At 43.0% G+C, this 24,784-nt stretch overlaps 1 protein-coding gene across 2 annotated transcripts in view; it reads left to right on the top strand.

Annotated features, from left to right (window-relative positions):
• Positions 1 to 24,784, top strand: part of elapor1 (endosome-lysosome associated apoptosis and autophagy regulator 1) — a 120,236-nt gene that overhangs the window by 17,582 nt on the left and 77,870 nt on the right. For both annotated transcript variants that reach the window (XM_072278666.1, XM_072278667.1), the window contains exon 2: positions 21,062 to 21,182. In XM_072278666.1, coding sequence (XP_072134767.1) covers positions 21,062 to 21,182 — 121 coding nt within the window. The remainder of the gene's footprint in view (positions 1 to 21,061; positions 21,183 to 24,784) is intronic.

The raw sequence follows: 24,784 nt of genomic DNA, 5'->3' as shown, positions 1-24,784 counted from the left end.
TCTTCTGTCAGCTAAGTGTAGGAACAGGGTCAGGTTTGAGTCTGGGGATGACGGAAGAGGTACTGGAATCAAAAGAGGGAACTGTGTGTCAATGACTATGTAGATTATTCTATGTTGAGTTTGGCAGCCTTGTACTATGGAGAAAGGCTGGGCTCATAGCGCTAATTTGGATGGAAATTGTAGTCATGAGGGAAGTGAACAAACAGTAGTCAGAAGTAAAGAGAGCTGGTAGTCATGGAGAATACCGTAGTGCTGTGTTGGCAGAATGAGGACCATCAATTTGTGGGACATATCGCTCATAGTCTCTGACTAAAGAATGTGTTTTCTTACGTGGCAATTTTTTTTCTTTTTTTTTCTTTCTTGCTATTTTGAATATGTGTGTATAGTTTTGCATCTTGGCCCTTGAAGAACGTTATCTTGTTCAGCTGTACCCATGTCTGGTTTGAATAACAAATAAACTTGATTCGATTTGATTTTTGTGGGTGGGAAGGACTTGTGTGAGGGTCACAATCATGGTGAGCATTTGGATGGACAGCACATGGAGGATGGGATGGATTGGGGGTTGTTAGGGGCCCAAGGTGGGGAGAATAAATTCTTATAGGAGACTTAATTGAGGCATGTTTCTGGCATTAGACTGGGAACTGTTCAAGCTGTTTTTGTGGAGGGAGGAGAAGATGGCGGTGTGATGCAGCGCGCGCAGCTGTTCCGAATGATATCGTATGTGTTAACTAGGGGGCCGTGCACAATCCGAATTTGATGGAGACAGACGTGAGAAGCACGGAGGAACACCTGGAGAAGCTTCTGAAATGCCTGCTTCGCTGCCGCTGCTACTGTGCGATCGAGAATCTCCGGAGGGGAAGGCCCCAAAATCCCCGGCTTTGCCTATTGCCTGTTGCCGGGGCCGGGGTCAAAGCACTCGGCAGAGATTGTGCTCGGTGCTTGGTGTCGCAGGGCTGGTCGGAGGCTCGAAGTTTTTGGACGGACTCAAGAGTCGACTGTGGTCGGATGCTTCCAGGATGCTACATCGGCAAGTTTGCAGCGCTGGAGGTTTACTGTCTACGTGAGATGATGGAACTTTCAAGAGACTTTGAGACTTTTACCGTGCCCGTGGTCTGTTCTTATCAAATTACGGTATTGCTTTGCACTGTTGTAACTATATGTTATAATCATGTGTTTTTGTTAGTTTTTTAAAGTCGGTTTGTCATGTGTTTCTGTGATATCATTCTGGAAAAACATTGTATCATTTCTTAATGCATGCTTTACTAAATGACAATAAAAGAGTACTGCGTGTCCTTATCGTCTAATCTAAACTAAGTATCCAGTCTGATTATGAGGGCCTGGTTTGTCTTTAATGATACACAGACAGCTTGGTTTTGAATCCCCTCCCTCCCCCCACCCCAGGTCATCCCAGCATTTCTGAGTGTCAGCTGAAAAGAGAACTCAGGAAGGCAAATGTGTACAGTCAGTGGTCACCTGTTTCCATGAGGTTTCTCTCATCAAAGTTACATTGTGTGGTGCGATCAAAAATAATCCTGTATGACCCGATATTCATATTTACGTCTCTGATGATTTATGTCATAGGTTTGATCAAAATTGTAAATATGAAAATATTTAAACATGATTTGAAAGACTGAATGAAGCCATTTGTGAAAGATAAACAAATTCATTCCAAAACAATCAGAAAACGCTCTATTGTTTCTCTGGGCTGTGATATAAGTAAGTAGAACTGGGACAGTGTGAGTCAACCTCTTTTATAGAGTACTTAGTCTGTTTAATGTCGCAGAATTTAAATTAATAGGAGTGGAGAAATTTACATGTAGGAAGAATTACGTGGCTGTCAAAATTTTAAATAGGTAAAACAAACATTTTGGGTTGGTAAGGAAGAACAGGATGTGCTGTTAAATCAGTAATGCTGAATTAGCAATGGGTGAAAGACAGAGGGTTCAAGATTCAGGAACTCTACAGCATGTTTCATTCTATTAGCCAGAACAGCATTCAATAAAGCAAACAGGATTCTTGAGAGAGATTGCTGTATCAGTCAAATAAAAATTCATTTAGTCAATTACCTCTATTTGAGAATTAAATGTTTCCCTCTGGTCTGTGTGGCAAATCTGCTGCACAATAAATGGAAACGTCTGGTCATAGACTCTTTTGAGTCAAAGAGCACCATAGCACAGAAAAGTGGTCTTCGGCCCATCTAGTCTATACCAGCCTGGTCTTCTGCCTAGTACTATTTATCTGCACCCAGTCCATTGTCAATAACTCTCTCATCTGCGTACCTATCCAAATTTCTCTTAAATGTTACAATTGAACACCTCTAACACATCTGCTGGCAGCTTATTCCACACTCTCATCACCCTCAGCGTGAAGAAGTTCTCATATATTACTGGAGTAGAAAAAAAAAGGTAAAACAACAGGTCCACAGCCAAATTTTAGAATAGAAATTTCTACTTTTTAATGCAATGTGGATCATTTTAATGATATTTTCCAAGCCCCATTCTGATAGATCTGCCACAAATGTAATCTTACTGGCTTTTTACTGGCCTTGGATCACCTGGACAATAGCAATACTTATGTCAGGCTGCTGTTTATTGACTACAGCTCAATTTTTAGCACTATTCTAACCTCAGTTCTAATCAAAAAGCTCCAAAACCTGGGCTTCTGTACCTCCCTCTTGTTGGCTAGAAAGAATTACAACCCACAAATCAGTGAGCAGGAATGAGGCAAGAGTGGTGGAAATGGACAAAGCAAAAGTCTTTGTTCTTGCCATGTGTTGGCAGGAATGGAAGCAGCCATTTTGTGAGACTGTTCTTGCAGCTGCCATTTTGTGAATTGTTTGGTGAATTGATTCTTGCTCTAGGACAGGGGTTCCCAGCCTTTTTCAATGTCATTGACCACTATCATTAACTGAGGGGTCCATGGACCCCAGGTTGGAAACCCTTGCTCTAGGATAACTTAATCAGTTCAGCTGAACATGGACACAAAGAGTTTCTGGTAAGGATCGGCTAAACTTGAGACCATTCTCTGGTTAGAAGCTGTTTATTATGTAACATAGAAAGAACAGCCTGTGATCTGGTGGGCTGCGCCCAGTGTTTGGGTGACCTGGTTAGACTAGTTTTGAACTAGTCTTGAGTTGGGCAGAACAAAACAAATCACCTAAGGTGCAAAGCTGAAGGAAGAGTGATACTGTTTGTAGCCCTGGGCTACATCCAGTGAAATCTGACACACTTCAGTTAGATTACTTGAACCAACAAAATTGATCTGATAAAGAAAGGGATAAGAACGAGGATTTTGGGAGCACAGGCAGTGACACCTCTCAGAAGACCAACCATCACGGATGTGGAGGACCCCATGTCGGACACGTGGAGATCACATCGGGACTACAAGGTACGCCTGGCCAATGTAGACTTTTTTTTTCCCAGGTATTACCTTTTCGATCATTTGACCTCTCAAAGAGGGTCAGGGAAATCTAGTAGATGTGCACACTGTTGGGCAGTTTGTGAATTCACATGTTTGTTTGCTGAGACAATAAAGGTACTAAAGGCTTCTTGACTTCCTTACCAGGAGACCACAGTCTGTGTAGATCGGAAGTACATCTCCTCCTTGATGACAATCACCTGGTTCCCCTCAAGGATGCATGCCTAGCCCTCTGCTCTGCTATCTCTACACACACATCTGTGTGGCTAGGTACAGCTCAAACACATCCATAAATTTGGCGACAACACAACTGTTGTTGCAAGACATTCAGATGGTGGCGAGGAGGCATACACGAGTGAGATAGATCAGCTGGTTAAGTGGTATCACAGCAACACCTTTGCACTCAATGTCAGTAAGATCAAGGAATTGACTGTGGACTCCAGGAAGGGTAAGTTGAAGGGACATACAACAGTCCTCATCAAGAGATCAGAAGTTGACAGGGTGAGAAAGTTTCAAGTTCCTGGGTGTCAGCATCTCTGAGGATCTAACCTGGGCAGAACATATTGATGCATGACGGTGGGCATATTTCATTAACAGTTTGAAGAGATTGGTCTGTTACCAAAGACACTTGCTAATTTCTTCAGATTTCTCAATATTTTGTTTCCTTTTCTTTTTACACGACCTATTTAATTTATTTTAATATACTGTGTACCAAATTTCTTATTGTAATTTATAGTTTTTAATTACTACGTATTACACTGTACCACTGCCACAAAACAACAAATATCACAGCATACACCAGTAATAGCAAGCTTAATTCTAAAGTCCAAAGTTCGAAGTACATTTATTGTCAAAGTATGTATACTATATACAATGTGAGATACACCTCCTTACAGACAGCCACAAAACAAAGGAACCCAAAGAACCCATTTTTAAAAAAACTGTCAAAACACCCAGCTTGCAGGGGAAAAAAAAAACAAATCGTGCAATTAACATTCAGAACTGAAGTTGATGAAAGTGAGTTCGCACCCACAAATGCAGTTATCACTGCAGCTGATCCAGGAGCCAGTTAATTGCAGCCCAGAGCCTCAGTTCAGTGCAGAGATGAGTAAACCTCATGGAGCAGAAAGCTGAGCACTGGCCCATCCCCCTCCTCCAGCCCTGTCACCCTAACATTTTCAACCTGGCTTAAATCGGCTAAACCTCAGGTCATTCCTTGCTCTCGGGCCTGGGTTCTGCCACAATGACTTTACCTCGCCTCGTCTTGGTTCTGCTGCTTCAAATCACCACCAAGTCTACTCCAACAACGGCCAAACATCAGCTGATTCCCTGCTCCCAGGCCCGGGACCTCACTGCCTCAATTTGGCCCCTACACGCCAGGCCACAACCATCCTGCACTTTCAAGACTTCAATTCACACCACAAAAATGCCAGGTCGTACAGGCAGTGCAAAAGCTCAACTCCGAAAAGGAAGTTACAGACAAGTGGGTGCAGTGATCATTTCCAATAAAAGTGTGTTTAATGGAGTAGTTTGTAGTTTTGTTTACTGCCAGCAAGTCGTTGCTCTGCGTCACCACCACCATCTTAAAATTTTCTTTTGTGAGATCACTCGAAAATTGTTGATGGTTTCCCTGTGAAACAAGTATTCTTGTATCAGTTTCAAGAATTGTATTATTTTGGTCTCTTGCAGCTTTGGCATTTGTTTATGTGGTTGTGACGCTGGAGCTAGCTGCACAGATGCATAGTGAGGAAATGGACAATACTCTTCCAGCTACTGAGGAGAACCCTGCTGCTTCTAAAATGGGCACCACAATGATGCAAGAATGAAAAAAGAGTGACCCTCTGGGTCCTGGGCAGTATCTTGGTGCATAGTAGCATCATGAGGGCTGTTCTTTGTGCAAAGGCTATGGAGGCCCCTTGGGGCTACAAGACAGACACACCTAGCAAGAGGTTACCAGGGAGATCCACAACCAGTTCTGAGGATAAACATCTGCTTCAGAGATGTCTGTAATTGTATGGTTTTCTAATACTCACTCTGCATTCTCTCTTGTGGACTGATAGAAATGTAGATGCAGTTTTCTTGCCTTGGATAACCTCTGGAAACAGGGAACAACAATCTTGGGATTACGGCAACAATCACTAATAGCGACCAGGAATGCTCTTGAGGCTGACAAGCTGTGGTCTTGACATTGGCAGAGCAGAGCAAGAGCGTACAGGAGGCCAGAGATCTCAGTGTGCACTGTCTAGTTGAGGAACGGCATATCCAGCCATTGTTTTTTGAAGGAGATTAGCTATGACCCTTTCAATGTCTTCTCTTGCATTGTCCCTTGGTAATATGGTCTGTTTCTTGCCGTTCAAAAAGAGATGAATTAGATGAAGTAAAATTCCTATCAGATGTAAAATTGTTGAAGAGTCATTGAAGATGTAAGGAAGACCAAGTTTCAAGTGTGAGCAGTGAGGGTGCAGAGTGCTGTCAATCAGTCTGGCAAAGGTTGCTATCCCTTTAACTAGCACATGGAAGCAGGTGCCTAAAAATTGGATCACATAACTTTTTTAGTGAACGGTGACCCAAAAATTAATGTCACCCAGAGTAAATCAGTTACTAATTATTTTGGCTGAAATTTTACAAACCATGAAAATGAACTCGGCAGTTCAGTTCAGGATCCACGGAACCGCTCTGATATATTTTTTAATGTTAAGTGTGCACCTAATGCCATGAGTGTTTGTGCAACACGAGTTTGAAGTTTTCCCGAACTAAGCCTAGAGTCTCAGTTCCAGTCACAGGAAAACAAGATGCACAATCCAATGAGTTTTACATTTCAAAGTGATTTAAAGAGACGCTTGTCTCATAATGGACCAATTTACGAGGCTGATGCAAAACATGCTAAGAATACCATACAGTTACAGACATCTCTGAAGCAGATGTCTGTCCTCCGAACTGGTTGTAGATCTCCCAGGTAACCTTTTGCTATGTGTGCCTGGCTTGTAGCCCTATGGGGCCTCCATAGCCTTTGCACAAAGTTCTGAAACGCAGCTGAAACCAGCAAAGAATATAATAGGAGCTTTACTGGTCACTGGTCCAGGTGATGGAGAATTTCCTACACGAGTTTAATGAAGCCCACTGCCAAAGGATGCAATCTCCTATCTCTCCTTTCTCGCTTATTACTCAGTTTTTACGTCAGTGAATGATAATAGGCAAATAATCTATATTATACATTTCTAGGCTTGATATATATTTAGGAGACAACTGTCTCTGAGGGGTTCTGTGAGAGATATGGATGGGGTTATAAGTGAAGATATGTATGTATATGTATATCTGTACATTTCTCCTGGCATTGCTCCATTTTAAGTTAGTCCTCCTTTCTGGCCTGTATCTCATTCACCAGCACTTCATTGTCTCTCAAAGAGAATTGGTGCCCTTACCTGGCTCTCTGCCTTTCATGACAGCTAGAAGGTGTGGCTCTGGGGCTGTAACCTTAAGGGCTATTGCCTTTCTTTGACTGATGCATCGTGAAGTGGCTGAATTGAATTTAGCCTGTTGCCTGGGGCAGCTTGAAAGCCAGCAATTCTTTCCACACCTCAACCAACCCTGCAGTCTTTCAGCAAGTTTCCAATTCAGTATAAGTGCTAGGGACAACAACGTTTAAAGGCAGGGCTAGAGTGTGGGTGGGCTGTGATACAGAGGTAGAATTTCAAACATTACACCAAGTATTACGGCTACGTCTGCAAGTTGTGGAACTCTACAATGGATACCTTTCACCCTGACAGGTTCTCCAGTAAAATATTAGTTGGTGGACTGCCTTTGCTTCTATTTACATAGTATGGTGGACCAGCTAGATCTGGTCCCTGTCCAGGGATACTGGATCTAAGGGAGATCTGTTCCCAGGGCAGTGAGTTATCTCAGTATTAGAAGATAGTGTGATGTAGGGGTTATATTGTGTCGGGAGGATGTATAGCCTCTCGAGTGACAAGAAGCAGCACTTTGCGTATTTAATTACATGATAGAAAACCAAACAATAAATAACATACTTTGTGAATATGTATTTTCACTTACGGGTGGCAGAAAACAAACCATTATTATATCAGGCAAAACAGCCAGAATGGGCGAGGAGGCCAAGGGCCTGGGGTAAAGAAGTCATCTGCGACTCGGCCACAGATGAAGCAAGGTTATTCCAGCAGCAACAGAGCAAGCAACAAAATCACTTGAAATAGATGCATTGGTGCCCTGGTTCTCTTTGTAAGTTGCTTGTGGAATTGATAGTGTTTGTTTCAGAACTTGCTTTGTGGATAATTGTAGCCAGCGATCCAGGTTCCACAACTACTGCTATAACAATGCTGAGGATTGTCACCAAGAAAGTTTTCAGACTTGCCAAAAAAAAGTTACTATTATCATGCTGCAAGGACAAATGCTGCACAAGGGTTCTGCAATCTTAGCATTTCCTGCACACTGTAAGCCTTGCGTTGCATATCTCCTAGTTCTATTTTTATAGTTCTAGTTCATGTTTTTAAAAAATGCAAAGGTTGTATTAAATCCCAGTTCCAATAATACATCACACAACACAAATATGAGAAGGGTGAACTTCAAACTAACCATGAGCTTTTTCAGCATTTTGATATCATGGAACCTCTTCGCTTGGCACCACAAGGATAATCCAAGGCCAATAATGGGAACAGAGTCCAACTAGTATATTGTTCATTATTTTCCTTCCTGAGATGCCTTCGCAGTTTTCTAATTTTGGTTTGGTTCCCAGACTTTTTTTTAAATAGTAGGGTAAAATTAACCTCCTTGTATCAAATCAATTTTGTCTTGTTGGTAGATCGACCTGAAAGTTCCAAGTTATTTTCCATCACACCTGCTGGATGTTAGTATGTTTATTTCTTATTTTCTGTGTAAAGAAGACCCTTAGAAGTCTCAGGTCAAAACTTCGTTTTGGGGTATGCTTCTCTAACATTGCCACTGTCAGTTCACAGGAAGGCCAGCCATATGACCTCTCACATGTCAGCCTTACATTGCATATCTCCATTCAGAGTTCCAAAGGATTGCCAAGGGGTTTCTGAGTAATTAACAGTGCAGTATGCCGAAGGTCAGAAGTAACAGCCTGTTAAATCACGTTAAATTAGAGCTTTATTAACATACCTAAAATGTGAACCTGCCACCTGGGAGTAGATTGGTTGCCTGAAGTAAAGCCCAAAGTAGTGGAGTTGATAGCTTTGTGACAGAGTATCCATTTTCCCCAGACATAACTCCCTTTGTACCCACCAGCACTCACTTGCCAATTTCAACGGGGAATTATGCCATCAGTGAAATGTGTGTGGAACTTAATATACTATACAAATAGGTGTTTCATAGATGGATTAGCAGATTTCGATTTTTTTTTTAATGTATTGCTTTTAGGTGATTGTATAATATTCTCTGAAAGGCATTGATAAATTTGCCAGAGTTTCCACAGAGAAATTGTCAGATTAAATCTACGCATTGATAAGAGAGATCAAAAACTGAATTTCAGCTTTGAAGCCTCTATGGAGGGTTTGAAGCAGGTAACCTATTTTTATAGGATTGATTTATTTTTAGATAATATGGTGCAAAGCATACTTTTTAAGTATACTTGAATCCTGAAAGAGTAAAGCATTCAAAGGTTTACATCATAATACCCCGAAACAAATTGAAGGATTTATGAATCAAATCATTACGTTGGATTAAAATATTGTTTTTCCTGGTTAGTGCCCACACAGTTTAGAATAAATTGGGTAAATAAAAATGGCAATGAATATGCATCTGGTGACTTTTTTCATCAATGACTTTTTCTCTCTCTTAGATTGAAGTGAATGTTAGCTAGGGCAATTCAAAGAATGGCCCTGTTCAGATAGTTACTTACACTTGTGAATGCAAACACACAGTTCCTATAAAAAGTATTCACACCCCCCCCCCAGTTTTCATGTTTTATTGTTTTACAATATTGAATCACAGTGGATTTAATTTGGATTTTTTGACACTGATCAACAGAAAAAGACTCTTTCGTGTCAAAGTGAAAACAGATCTCTACAAAGTGCTCTAAATTAATTACAAGAATAAAACACAATATAATTGATTGCATAAGTGTTCACCCCCTTCAAGTCAGTATTTAGTAGATGCACCTTTGCAGCAATTACAGCCTTGAGTCTGTTTGGATAGGTCTCTATCAGCTTTGCATATCTGGACACTACAATTTTTCCCCATTCTTCTTTACAAAACTGCTCAAGCTCTGTCAGACTGCATGGGGATCATGAATGAACAGCCCTTTTCAAGTCCAGCCACAAATTCTAAATTGGATTGAGGTCTGGACCCTGACTTGACCACTCCAGAACATTAACTTTGTTGTATTTAAGTCATTCCTCTCTAGCTTTGGCTTTATGTTTGGGGTCATTGTCTTTCTGGAAAACAAATCTTCTCCTGGTCGCAGTTCTCTTGCAGACTGCTTCAGGCTTTCCTCCAGGATATCCCTATATTTTGTTACATTAATTTTACCCTCTACCTTCACAAGCCTTCCAGGGCTTGCTGCAGTGAAGCACCCCCACATGCAGTGTTCAGCTTACGGCAAACATACCATTTAGTTTGATGGCAAAAAGCTCAATTTTGGTTTCATTAGACCATAGAACCTTCTTCCAGCTGACTTCAGAGTACCCCACATGCCTTTTGGCAAACTCGAGCTGAGACGTGAGTTTTTCTCAACAGTTGCTTTCTCTTTGCTACTCTCCCATAAAGCTGTGACTGGTGAAGCACCTAGGCAACAGTTGTTGTATGTGCTGTCTCTCCCATCTCAGCCACTGAAGCTTCTAACTCCTCCAGAGTTGTCATAGGTCTCTTGGTGGCCTCCCTTGCTAGTCCTCTTCTTGCATGGTTACTCCGTTTTTGAGGATGGCCTGCTCTAGGCAGATTTATAGGTGTGAATATTCTTTCCATTTCTTGATGATTGACTCAACTGTACTCCAAGGGATATTCAGTGACTTGGAAATTTTCTTGTATCCATCTCGTGACTTGTGCTTTGAATTACCTTGTTGCAGAGTTGCTTGGAGTTTTCCTTTGTCTTTATGGTGTAGTTTTTGCCAGGATACGGACTCATCAGCAGTTGGATCTCCCAGAAAGAGGTGTGTTTTTACTTTAATCAGTTGAAACACCTTGACTGCACACAGGTCTCCAAAAACAGATCTCCATTTATCTAATCATGCAACTTCTAAAACTAATTGGCTGCACCAGTATTAAAGGGGGGGGGGGGGTGAATACTTATGCAAACAATTATTTTGTGTTTATATTCTAATTAATTTAGTTCACATTGTAGAGATTTGTTTTCACGTTGCCACAAAAGAGTATTTTTCTGTTGATCTGGCTATATTGACATAATAATCTAATTCTTAGAAATAATGCTTAGAGATTCTGGTGCTTTCCTTCCCAGTCCTGAAGATGAGTCACAGACTGAAATGTTGACTGTTTATTCATTTCCATAGATTCTGCCTAACCTACTAGGCTTGTGTGTTGCTTTGGATTTCTAGCATCTACAGAGTTTCTTTATCCTTAGAATACTGTATTAATATTTAGAAGAATTTTTATTTGTATTTCTCAACTCCACCAAAGTTTTTCTGCTAGACCTAGAAAATACAATTAGAATAGAAACAAACCTTTTAATTAATAGCTGCTATATTTTATATAAAAAAGATATTTTTCTTCTTCCTACTAATCACAACAGTGGGCTTCAGAGACTGAGAGCCAAATGCAGGAGAAGAAAGGTTGTTTTAAGAATACAGTTTAACTGCAGAATCTTCCTGAAACAAAAAAAAGATCTGGAAACACCTGTGACCAATAAATGAGCTTTGCTGAAGTTTATAAAATGCTGAAAATGATCTGATCAGATGCTAATAATATTTTTACCTCCTTATTTTCAGCTGTTTTCTCTTGGGCTTTTCACTGTACACTACTGGTGTTTTTGGAGACCAATATGAACTTCAGCTTTCGAATTCCCCCAACTTTTCTGTCATTAATTTTAATGGAACTGATGTGCTCTAATTCAGAATATTCCTGCTGCTGGTTTAGATCTGCATCAAGACCAGAAATGTATTGTTGTTATAATAATATTATATGATTGTCTGATAGCATCTTTTGGGTTGTGAGGTAGAAATGGTTAATAGAATGACATCACCACTTGCCGAAATCTGTTTCCCATTACCACCTTCTGGGTTTAGAAAATATGAAAATTATATTGATATAATAATGTGAATATGCAGTAAATTGAACTGAATATAATTTGCAAGATGCTGGCAGAGGGCCAAATAGACTGCTTTTGAGCTAACATTCAATAATTTTAACATAGATTTTTGTGTTCTTGTACATTAAAAAGAGGACTTAATTTTGCACTCTGGTATTTTTGTGAGCAAGTTTGTTGACTGTAGATTCTTACAAGTTTGCACAATTAAACCTGATGCATTTCATGATTCCAGAATATTAAAGGGTTTGAAGCACCTTCAATTACTCCAAAAGACTGAGGTTTGGTAAAATACTGAAAGGCTTTTATTCGCTGTACAATACGACCTCCACAGTGAGTGTCTGCCCCCGGACTGAGGGGGAGGGGCAAGGCGAACACCTTTATACAGGGGCAGTCAGAGGAGCCACAGGGGCAGTCAGCAGAGGTGTGTGTCCAGAGAGGTAACCGAGTTACAACATATATACATGGTTTACCACATTCACCCCTCCTTTTTTTAAAAAGAGTCCCGCGGGGTGAAGTGACTGACAGTATTTAAAACAAGTATATTTACAGGTTAAGTCTATCAGGCAGTCGAGTCCGTCGCTGTGATCTACGTAGTACCGGCGGTGATAGCACCAGCGATGGCGGTTGTGCTGGCTCCGGCCTGACTTCAGGTGCCAGCATGTTAGGCGTCGGTAATCCCTCGTGCGTGTGCGTCGCGCCCGGTATGGGAGTGTCGTGTGGTGTCTGTATAGGGTTTGGGGTGCACGGTGTCTTGTAGGTACATACATTGGTGGGTACGGGGTCAATAGTCACCACGGAGTGTTCAGGGTAGGGGCCCGGAGCTCCTGCGGGCGCCAGGTCGCGGATGGAGACCGTGTCCTCCCGCCCATCAGGTAAAACCACGTAGGCATACTGGGGGTTCGCATGAAGTAAGTGAACCCTCTCGACCATCGGGGAGTATTTATTGCTTCTCGCATGTTTCTGAAGCAGCACTGGCCCTGGGGACGTCAGCCAAGTTGGTAGGGTGATTCCAGTGGTCGATTTTCTGGGAAAGGAAAAGAGACGCTCATGAGGGGTGGCATTGGTGGCCGTGCATAACAGGGAGCGGATGGAGTGGAGTGCCTCGGGAAGGACCTCCTGCCAGTGGGAGACCGGCAGTCTCTTTGACCTGAGGGCTAAGAGTGTGGCTTTCCACACTGTGCCATTCTCCTTCTCTACCTGTCCATTCCCCCGGGGATTATAGCTCGTGGTCCTACTGGTTGCAATTCCCCTAGCCAGTAGATATTGGCGCAGCTCGTCACTCATAAACGAGGACCCTCTGTCACCGTGGATATAGCATGGGTATCCGAACAGAGTGAAGAGCTTGCGCAGGGCTTTTATAACTGATGTGGTAATGGTGTCAGGGCAGGGAATGGTGAAGGGGAACCATGAGTACTCGTCAATTACGTTAAGAAAGTACACATTGCGGTCGGTGGAGGGAAGGGGGCCCTTAAAGTCAACACTCAGTCGCTCAAAGGGGCGGGTGGCCTTGAGGAGTGGTGCCTTTTCGGGTCGGTAGAAGTGCGGTTTGCACTCTACACAGACTTGGCAGTCACTGGTCATCATCCTGATCTCCTCAAGGGAGTAAGGCAGGTTCCGGGCTTTCACGAAGTGGAAAAGCCGGGTGACTCCCGGGTGGCAAAGGTCTACATGTAGGGCGTATAGCCGGTCGATCTGTGCGCTGGCACATGTTCCCCGGGATAGGGCATCGGAGGGCTCGTTGAGCTACCCAGGCCTGTACATGATGTCATAGTTGTAGGTGGAGAGTTCGATTCTCCACCTCAGAATTTTATCATTTTTGATTTTGCTCCGCTGCTGATTATTAAATATGAATGCGACTGAGCTCTGGTCAGTTAGCAGGGTGAACCTCTTGCCGGCAAGATAGTGCCTCCAGTGCCTTATAGCTTCCACTATGGCCTGGGCCTCTTTCTCTGCCGCAGAGTGCCGGATTTCAGGGCCTTGAAGGGTACGAGAGAAGAACGCCACTGGTCTTCCTGCCTGGTTGAGGGTAGCAGCCAGCGCAAAGTCGGAGGCGTCACTCTCTACTTGGAAGGGAATGGCCTCATCCACCGCATGCATTGCTGCTTTGGCAATGTCCCCTTTTATGCTGTTGAAGTCCGTGTGGGCCTCGGCAGAGAGGGGGAATGTGGTGGACTTGACCAGGGGGCAGGCCTTGTCTGCATAGTTAGAGACCCATTGGGCGTAATATGAAAAGAAGCCCAGGCACCTTTTGAGGGCTCTGAGGGTATTGGGAAGAGGGAGTTCCAACAGGGGGTGCATACGGTCGGGGTCAGGGCCAATGACTCCATTCTCCACGACACACCCAAGGATAGCAAGTCGGGTGGTCCCAAATACACACTTGTCCTTGTTATAGGTGAAGTTGAAAGATTTGGCCACTTGGAGAAATTTTTGGAGGTTGTTGTCGTGATCCTGCTGGTTGTGACCGCAGATGGTGATGTTATCCAGATATGGGAATGTGGCCTTCAGTTGGCACTGGTCCACCATCTGGTCCATTGCCCTCTGGAAGACAGATACACCATTTGTAACACCGAAGGGGACGCGCAGGAATTGATAAAGCCTGCCGTCCGCCTTGAAGGCAGTGTAAGGGCGGTCCTCCCGGCGGATGGGGAGCTGATGGTAAGCGGATTTTAGGTCTATGGTCGAGTACACCTTGTACTGTGCTGTCTGATTGACCATATCCGCGATGCGGGGTAGAGGGTACGCGTCGAGCTGCGTGAACCTGTTGATGGTCTGGCTATAGTCCACGACCATCCTATTCTTCTCTCCGTTCCGAACAACGACCACCTGCACCCTCCAAGGACTTGTGCTTGCCTCAATGACCCCCTCCCTGAGCAGCTGCTGCACCTCCGACTTAATGAAAGCTCTGTCCCCTGCGCTGTACCTCCTGCTTTTAGTTGCCACGGGTTTACAGTCCCTGAGGGTGGAGAGGCCGCAAGTGGTGTTGGTAGTGTGGCAGTTGGCATGATGTTGGGTGGGATGCGCGGGTCGGTGTGTGTGTGTGGTCAGTAGCGGGGTACGTGACATATCTCTACAAAACGGGATTTATGACAGTAATTGGCGGGAGGGGCCCATCATACTTCATTGTCACGTTTTTCAGGTGGCTCTGGAAGTCCAACCCCAACAGCACAGGGGCACACAGTTGAGGCAAGACCAGTAACTTAAAGTCCCGATATTCTGTGCCCTGCACCACTAGCGTCGCTACACAACCCCCCCCTGGATGTCTGTTGTATGCGACCCGGAGGCCATGGTGACCCTCTGACTTACCGGCCGTATCATGAGTCCACAATGCTGCACCGTGGCCGGGTGGATAGAACTCTCCGTGCTGCCTGTGTCAAACAGGCAGCTTGTCCTGTGCCCCTCCACCAGGATGTCCATCATTGACCTTGCGAGCTGGTGGGGAGCGCTTTGGTCGAGGGTCACTGAAGCCAGGGTAGGGTCACTGTCTTGGTCCGGCGCGGTGGGGTGGCCCGTGAGCACCCGTTGGTCGTAGGTGGTGGGAGGTGGCGCCGACCAAGATGGCCGCCCCCATGTCTCGCACGTGGTGACAGTGTGCAGGGAAGATGGCGGCCCCCATGTCTCGCACGTGGTGGCGGCGTGCAGGGAAGATGGCGGCCCCCATGTCTCGCACGTGGTGGCAGTGTGCAGGGAAGATGGCAACCCCCACGTCTCGCACGCGGCGCTGCTCGATCCCGCTCACGGTTTTGACTTACAGACCTTGGCGAAGTGGCCCTTCTTTCCGCAGCTGGAACAGGTAGCTTGTCGGGCCGAGCAGTGTTTCCGGGGGTGCTTCTCCAGTCTGCAGAAGTAGCACTTCGCGGACTCACGACTGGCTGCAGCCGAGGTCAATTCGCCGGCGGGTTGCGGGGTCTGCGGCGCCCACGAGGCCATCGGAGGATAGTGTGCCTGGAGAGCCTCGGAGTTATGCAGAGCGACCTCCAACGTATCAGCCAGCTCGATCACCGAACTTAGGGTAAGATCGGCTTTTTCCAGCAGCCGCTGGCGCACGTACACTGACCTGATCCCCGTAACGAAGGCGTCTCTCACTAGGAGTTCTGCATGCTGTGCCGCCGTCAGCTCCTGGCAATTGCAGGCCCGCATGAGTGTCTGTAGGGCCTGGACAAACTCAGCACTCGATTCCCCGGACAGTTGTTGCCGTGTCGCTAAGCGATGCCGAGCATAGACGCTGTTTATCGGCCGTAGGTATTGTCTTTTGAGTGCGTTCATCGCGCCATCATAGTTCGGCTGGTCTCTGATCAGCAAATAAACCCGTGGACTGACCCTGGAGAGTAGAACTCTGCGCTTCGCTACGGGGTCGGTCGCTTTAATCTCCTCTAGATACGCTTCGAAGCAGGCCAGCCAGAGTTCGAAAGCGTTTCCAGCGTCAGGCATTTGCGGATCGAGGTCTAATTTGTCTGGTCTCAGGGCCTGTTCCATGTTTTAAAATGTACAGCGAATAAAATTGAAGCACCTTCAATTACTCCAAAAGACTGAGCTTTGGTAAAATACTGAAAGGCTTTTATTCGCTGTACAATATGACCTCCACAGTGAGTGTCTGCCCCCGGACTGAGGGGGAGGGACAAGACGCACACCTTTATACAGGACTCTGTGGGAGGAGCCACAGGGGCAGTCAGCAGAGGGGTATGTCCAGACAGGTAACCGAGTTACAACATATATACGTGGTTTACCACAGGGTTTAAGTGGAATTTAAAGTTGATAATGGCTATGGGGAAACCAGCACTCTATTATTGTTTATTTAGACTGCCCTGGTGCCTAATCTGAGGCAATTCTGCATGTCTTAGCTGGAAAAGAAGTTGTTCATGTTTAAATTTAAAGAACTTATGAGTAAACTATATAATTTGTGTCAATATAATTATAAATTTTTATCTTGCATTTCTCCCTGCTGCATTTGGTGTATTTTATGGCGATAATGTTTACTCATTGGTCATATGCTATGTTACAGACTCTTTTCCAGGGTTATTTTGGGGTAAGGTTACTTGATGAAGTTGCAATGTGCAATAGAAATGCTAGTTGACCCTTAAGGAGTTTATTATGTTTCAAACTGCAAGTAAATACAAAAAAAATGTTAGGGCATATCACTAAGGTGTTATACTCCCCAAATTAACCAATCAGTACAAAAGATCATGCAATATTATGTGCAACTTACCTCCAGCACAAACATTCTGACACCTCTTGGGCTGTTTTTCAAAACATCACACTTGAAACCTTCAAATTGGATGGCGCATCCAAGTCAATATAGTGTCAGTGGTAAGTTTCTGTTGATTGAACCTGTTTGAAACATATCGGAATTTAGCCTCATTAATATAAATGGCATATCCGCTCCTGCTTTACCCCACCCATGTAGCAGGTTGTACTGTCAAGATATAGTGCATAGTGGTTATGCTGCTGGTCTTACCTAATGACGTGGAGATTTCACTCTGGATCAGATCAGTGTTTTTCTCCAGTCCTGCTGAAGGGTCTCGGCATGAAATGTCAACTGTACTTTTTTTTCCACAGATGCTGCCTGGCCTGCTGAGTTCCTCCAGCATTTTGTGTGTGGTGCTAGGAAATTTACATTCAGCAATTCACAAAATGATAGACATTTACAGCAGAGAAGTAGATTATTTGGTTCTTTGTGTCCATGCAAGGGAAAAATGAAATTTATAATCACTTCTATCCTCCTGCTCTTGGTGTATAGCCTTGCAAACAATGGCAAACAATTGATGCAAATATGTTTAAGTAATATCTTCATCTTATCCCAACGCACATGGTAAAGTGACCGTCTTTTCTCAGGCAGTACTCCCATTGCTGTGTTTTCTATAACCCCCCCTTATGTTTGGACCTTTCTCCTTCTGGGTTTCAGTTAATATTTACAAACATGGATATCAAGATCCAGTTGACTAAGAATACATATTAGCAATAGCAGTCAAGACTTCTGTACAACGTCTGGTGTTTTGCAGGGAGAAAGAATTGACTTCAAATGTATCTTCACCATCCATATTGGCAGAGAATTTTAGACTCCCAAAGGTTTTTCTTCTAAATCCTGTCTGATCTTGATCTTGGATACCACCTATTGGTGTCTGCACATTCTCACTTTGGCCATGTGTGTTTCCCTCAGATGCTCTGGTTTCCTCCCACATTCCAAAATTGTACAGATAGGTTAGTTAGCTACTGTAAACTGTCCTATCATTCGTGGGTGGCTCGACAATTGAGGGCAGTTGATGAGCATGTAAGAAAGTATAGGCTGCAGGAAAATAAGTTGTGGACTGGAATTTATGGGATTGCTCAATGTGCTGGATAGACTCAATGGGCAAAATGGTTTACTATGTCATGAAGAAATATTGAAATATAACATCCTACCAATTACTGTAAAGATATTTCTCCTGGTTATTGTACTCTGTACAAAGAAAACAATTATATTCCTGCTTATCCTTCCATGGCCTTTCATTATGTAATGCACCTCAGTCAAATCTCCTCTCAGTGTCCTTTATTTTAAAAATGACAATCCCAATCTAAACACTCTGTAGATCTATAATTCTCCATTTAGTTAGAGTAAAATGCTTGTTTCGGAAATTCTGATTGAGAAAGTGTCAACAGGTTGTTTTTAATAAATCGTGGACTTAATGGTTAATTAATTTATTTTAACATGGAGAATCTGCCATCTTAATCTGGTCTGCTGAAGTGTGATTCCAGCAAGTGATGGACCCTCAAATTCTCTCTGAAATAGCTTTCGTTGTGTGAAACTGCTTCTCAAAATTGCAGAATAGACTTAATGAATTACCTGACATCAATCTTGGCACCAGACTTGGGTCGTAGGTCTTGTACCAAAATCTCAGACCAGCCAAGCGACAGTCTGGTAGAATCAAAGCTTTCAACCAGGGTGCTCCATCACCATCCCTGGGTATATCTGTGCCACAGTTAGGACTGGAGGCAACATTACAGCGATGTATGATTATAAGGAATGATTCTGAGAGTCCTGAAATTTGCCTCTAGAGCTCATGTCCCATGGCATCAGAACATAGAACGTAGACCATTACAGCTCAGTAGAGGCCCATCAACCTACAATGTTGTGCCTGCCTTTTAACCTATTCTAAAATCATTCTAACCCTTCCCTCCTACATATCCTCCATTTTTTTCTGTCACCTAAGTGCCTATCTAAAAGTTCTTTAAATATCCATAATGTATCTGCCTCTACCACCACTCGTGGCTACATGTTCCATGCACCCACCACTGTCTGTGTTTAAAAATTATCTCTGACGGGCCGGCTGGTGGTGCAATGACGTCAGCGCCGGACTCCGGAACAACGGTTCCCGGGTTCGAGCCCAGTCGGCGCTGCTCCCGAGTACACTTTCCATCCGTGCCAGGTTGAGTGTCAAGATTGCAACTCGACCTGGTAAAATAAAGGGAAAAATACTGCGAAATGTCTGTGTGAGGAGTGGCACACCACACAGTCTCTCTCTCACTCCACGCCTTGTAAAGGCATGAAAAAGATATCGTCCCACCAACATCACACACGCACACATGGGCGCGCACGCACGCACACACCAAAAAAAATTACCTCTGACGTCCCCTCCAATCACCTTAAAATTACATCCCCTCGTATTAACCTTTTTTACCCTGGGAAAAAGTTTCTGGTTACACACTCAAGCTATGCCCTTTATCATCTTGTACACCTCCTTCAAGTCACCTCTCATTCTTCTACACATCAAAGAGACAAGCCCTAGCTCACACAACCTATCCTCATAAGGCCTGCTCTCCAATTCAGATTGCATCCTGGTAAATCTCCTCTGCACCCTCTCTAAAGCTTCCACGTCCTTCCTGTAATAATATAACATAGGCATGCTGTTGTCTACCACCCAGTGCCTTTTCCAAGCTCACGAACAATTACTTCTGCATGGTGAATACCTCTTGGCAGAAATGAAAGGATAGTAAATGCACTCTCAGTAGAGGATTTCATCATTTAGTAGTTTGTGTGCCTTAGTGATTATTTTGCCCAAGCAATAAATGAAGGTGAAGCACATAGATTATCATGTCCAAAATGAATAGCAATAGAAAATATTTAATAATTTAAATTACTGAACACCCTCTTTATGTATATGCAACGTCTAAAGATAGATTTGAGATACTACAGCAGCTGTTCCATGCGATTGAGGGGAATTAGACAAAGTTCAGTACAGAGTCAAAATTAAATATGTAAAATAACAGCCTTTGAAGGCACAGTTGTTTGAGCTTTACTTGGCACTCTTCACTGAAATCAACCTCTGTGTTAAAAACTAGAATATTTACACCATCTGAAATATCGTTTAAACAACTTTAAATTCGCAGAGCAATTGCAAATCAGTACTGCATGTACAACCTTTATAATTGCTTTAATTAGTCTTCTAGAATTTATGTTGTGTGTGTACGCGTTCTTCCACTTGTAAAATACATAGATATATCTGACTGAATTAAGGCAAGTAATAGTTAAAGTCATACAGATATCCATTTATTTTAACCATGTTATGAAGTTTTTAATGGATATCAGTGTTTCCCTGTATGGAAGCAAATGTATCAATTAATTTTGTATACAGAGAAATTCAACATAAAATGACCAAGGAGATAAGTGAAGTGACTAAAAACAAGTAATCAATATTTTGCGATGATTAGGAGTTCTTCAGATATTGGAAAGAAACTTGTAAATCTAATGGGAACTAGCACATGGAATTTTCATACTGTTCACAATGTAGCAGACCTCAGTGCTAGCACTGGGATAATTTTGGATTGTCAAAAACTGGTATTTAAACTTCTCCTCAATGTGCTTAATTCAACTTTTCCTCCATGATAGCTCTTGTAAATCACGTACTGATTTCCACAAATGATTAGCAATGTATAATGACAAGGAAAATTTTCTTTGAAAATTTTGTTGACTACTATTGCCAAAATTGATCTGATTTTTAGTGCTAAATGGTGTTTACACTTTATCATCTTCAGGACATTGCTCATAGTCCTGCAATAAGTCAACCTGATGAGGTAACAGTGGATCACAAAGATGAAGGATGAACATCAGCTTCTTGTGCTCTTGGAAGCCTGGTCCCTAATGCTAATTGGGCCGATGTAATTGCCTTATCCTGTAGATCTTTATAAATTGATAAGTATTTACTTTATGCTGCATCTGAATTAATTCAGCGAGTGTCTACACTAATATTTCCTGTATTTTCCAGTGAGGTTACTAATATCATGCCTAACTTTGGCTTTGAGTGGTACTGAAGGATTGAGTTAAATTGTTACATCTTTAAAGGTTTAACATCCATTAATTTGTTAGCAATATGCTATACCAGAATCCTCTTGTTTTGTATTGTACATTTAACATGAAACATTTCTTGTTTTTTGCAGTCGGATTACTACTATAAATACACAGAGTGTGATAGCTATGGCTCCAGATGGAGAGTTGCTGTGCCTCATATTCCAGGAAGCTGCATAGGACTGCCAGACCCAGTCAACGGCACATCATGCTGTAAGCCATTGTCAAATTCAAGTAACCTCGATCATATTTCTTTTTGAAGAAACCTCCGCAGATGTTCAGAGTGTAAAGTGTCTCTATTCTGCAGCTATGTATCTTACAAGAAAATCCGGCAATGTAACAGAAAACACTTTTTTTTGCTCGGTGGATAAAGAAAGCATATTAATCAGAGTCAAATAAGTTCAATATTAAATAACATGCAGAAATATTACACCTGCTATGACAGAATTTCTTGGTATTTAGAAGCTTAAGCATGAATAAACCAAAGCTTTGAAGATATTAAGGACAAATATTGATGAAAAATTACGCCCACACTGGGGATTTTTGGATCACTGGTTTGATGACACTTAAAGGATTGACGGTGGATATGCAATGGCAAGCATTTAAAGATTGCATGGATGAACTACAACAATTGTTCATCCCAGTTTGGCAAAAGAATAAATCAAGGAAGGTAGTGCACCCATGGCTGATGAGAAATTAGGGATAGTATCAATTCCAAAGAAGAAGCATACAAATTAGCCAGAAAAAGTGGCTCACCTGAGGACTGGGAGAAATTCAGAGTTCAGCAGAGGAGGACAAAGGGCTTAATTAGGAAGGGGAAAAAAGATTATGAGAAAACTGGCAGGGAACATAAAAACTGACTGTAAAAGCTTTTATAGATATGTAAAAAGGAAAAGACTGGTAAAGGCAAATGTAGGTCCCCTACAGACAGAAACAAGTGAATTGATTATGGGGAGCAAGGACATGGCAGACCAATTGAATAATTACTTTGGTTCTGTCTTCACTAAGGAGGACATAAATAATCTTCCAGAAATAGTAAGGGACAGAGGGTCCAGTGAGATGGAGGAACTGAGGGAAATACATGTTAGTAGGGAAGTGGTGTTAGGTAAATTGAAGGGATTAAAGACAGGTAAGTCCCCAGGGCCAGATGGTCTGCATCCCAGAGTGCTTAAGGAAGTAACCCAAGAAATAGTGGATGCATTAGTGATAATTTTTCAAAACTCGTTAGATTCTGGACTAGTTCCTGAGGATTGGAGGGTGGCTAATATAACTCCACTTTTTAAAAAAGGAGGGAGAGAGAAACCGGGGAATTATAGACCGGTTAGCCTAACGTCGGTGGTGGGGAAACTGCTGGAGTCAGTTATCAAAGATGTGATAACAGCACATTTGGAAAGCGGTGAAATCATCGGACAAAGCATGGATTTGTGAAAGGAAAATCATGTCTGACGAATCTCATAGAATTTTTTGAGGATGTAACTAGTAGGGTGGATAGGGGAGAACCAGTGGATGTGGTATATTTGGATTTTCAAAAGGCTTTTGACAAGGTCCCACACAGGAGATTAGTGTGCAAACTTAAAGCACACGATATTGGGGGTAAGGTATTGATGTGGATAGAGAATTGGTTAGCAGACAGGAAGCAAAGAGTGGGAATAAACGGGACCTTTTCAGAATGGCAGGCAGTGACTAGTGGGGTACCACAAGGCTCAGTGCTGGGACCCCAGTTGTTTACAATATATATTAATGACTTGGATGAGGGAATTAAATGCAGCATCTCCAAGTTTGCGGATGACACGAAGCTGGGTGGCAGTGTTAGCTGTGAGGAGGATGCTAAGAGGATGCAGGGTGACTTGGATAGGTTGGGTGAGTGGGCAAATTCATGGCAGATGCAATTTAATGTGGATAAATGTGAAGTTATCCACTTTGGTGGCAAAAACAGGAAAACAGATTATTATCTGAATGGTGGCCGATTAGGAAAAGGGGAGGTGCAACGAGACCTGGGTATCATTATACACCAGTCATTGAAAGTGGGCATGCAGGTACAGTAGGCGGTGAAAAAGGCGAATGATATGCTGGCATTTATAGCAAGAGGATTCGAGTACAGGAGCAGGGAGGTACTACTGCAGTTGTACAAGGCCTTGGTGAGACCACACCTGGAGTATTGTGTGCAGTTTTGGTCCCCTAATCTGAGGAAAGACATTCGTGCCATAGAGGGAGTACAAAGAAGGTTCACCAGATTGATTTCTGGGATGGCAGGACTTTCATATGAAGAAAGACTGGATGAACTGGGCTTGTACTCATTGGAATTTAGAAGATTGAGGGGGGGATCTGATAGAAACATATAAAATCCTAAAGGGATTGGACAGGCTAGATGCAGGAAGATTGTTCCCGATGTTTGGGAAGTCCAGAACGAGGGGTCACAGTTTGAGGATAAAGGGGAAGCCTTTTAAGACTGAGATTAGGAAAAACTTCTTCACACACAGAGTGGTGAATCTGTGGAATTCTCTGCCACAGGAAACAGTTGAGGCCGGTTTATTGGCTATATTTAAGAGGGAGTTAGATATGGCCCTTGTGGCTACGGGGGTCAGGGGGTATGGAGGGAAGGCTGGTGTAGGGTTCTGAGTTGGATGATCAGCCATGATCATAATAAATGGCGGTGCAGGCTCAAAGGGCCGAATGGCCTACTCCTGCACCTATTTTCTATGTTTCTATATTTTTCTAAAGCAGGGGTTTCCAGCCTTTTTTATGCCATGGACCAATACCATTAAGCAAGGGTCCATGAGTCCCAGGTTGGGAACCCTTGATCCAAAGGATGGCAATTTCAATGGCCAAAATGGCTACCATCTACATTGTTATAAAATGTCATCCACACTATATTTAGATAACTTATTATGAGCACAAGCTCTTTTTTAATTGGCATGAATACAATGGTAAATTGCTGAATTAGTTTATTCTTGCCATACATTGTGAGGTACAGTGAAAAACTTCCTTAAAACTCCTATAGATCAATTTGTGACAGCAGCACGTTGAGGTGGTACAAGGCAAAACAATAGGAGTGAAAAATAAAATATGACAGTTCCAGAGAAAATGCAGTACTGGTATACAATAAGGTGCAAAGTCATAATGAGGTAGATTATGAGGTTGAGTCCATCTTATTGTACTATGGAGCCCTTTAATAATCATAAAACAGTGGGATAGCAGCTTTCCATAAACCAGGTGGTAGGTGCTCTCAGGATTTTGGTTTTTTTTTGCCTTTATAGGGATTGGACAAGCAGAATGTCCGGAATGGGTGGGATCTTCGATTATGCTGTCGACCTCCCTCTGCAGTTTCTTGCAATCATGGGCAGAGTACTTGCCTCACCAAACCATAGTGCATCCAGATAGCATGTTTTCAATTTTTTATATCAAGAAGAGTTTATCCATGATAAAATACAAAGGGCGAAACAGTGTAAAACAAAAATTGTACATTCATGGTCATTATATTCAGTAGTGTAAATTCTTTAAAACAAAACAAACATAGTGCCATTGTCCAAAGGAGTTTCCTTTGCTGAGGTCCTTCACTGTCACCCAGACAGTGTTTTGGATCCCCTGACCTCCTCCCGAGGTGCTTTTCACTGCGGCCATCCTGATGAAGATGGTTGGTTAATTGCTGGAAAAGGATGTTAGATTGGTTTCCCAATCAGCATTAGGATCTACCATGTACATTGGTAAACTGATTAAGAACTGATGAGGCTCAAGGAGGATATGCCAAGTTTTGTTTGGGCCTCCTGAGGAAGTAGAGACACTGGTGATGTTTCTTGTCCATGGCCCTCAAAGTG

Source organism: Mobula birostris, chromosome 14 (genome assembly GCF_030028105.1).
Source record: "Mobula birostris isolate sMobBir1 chromosome 14, sMobBir1.hap1, whole genome shotgun sequence".
NCBI classification, from domain to species: Eukaryota; Metazoa; Chordata; class Chondrichthyes; order Myliobatiformes; family Myliobatidae; genus Mobula; species Mobula birostris.
This window is presented reverse-complemented; position numbering and strand designations above follow the sequence as displayed.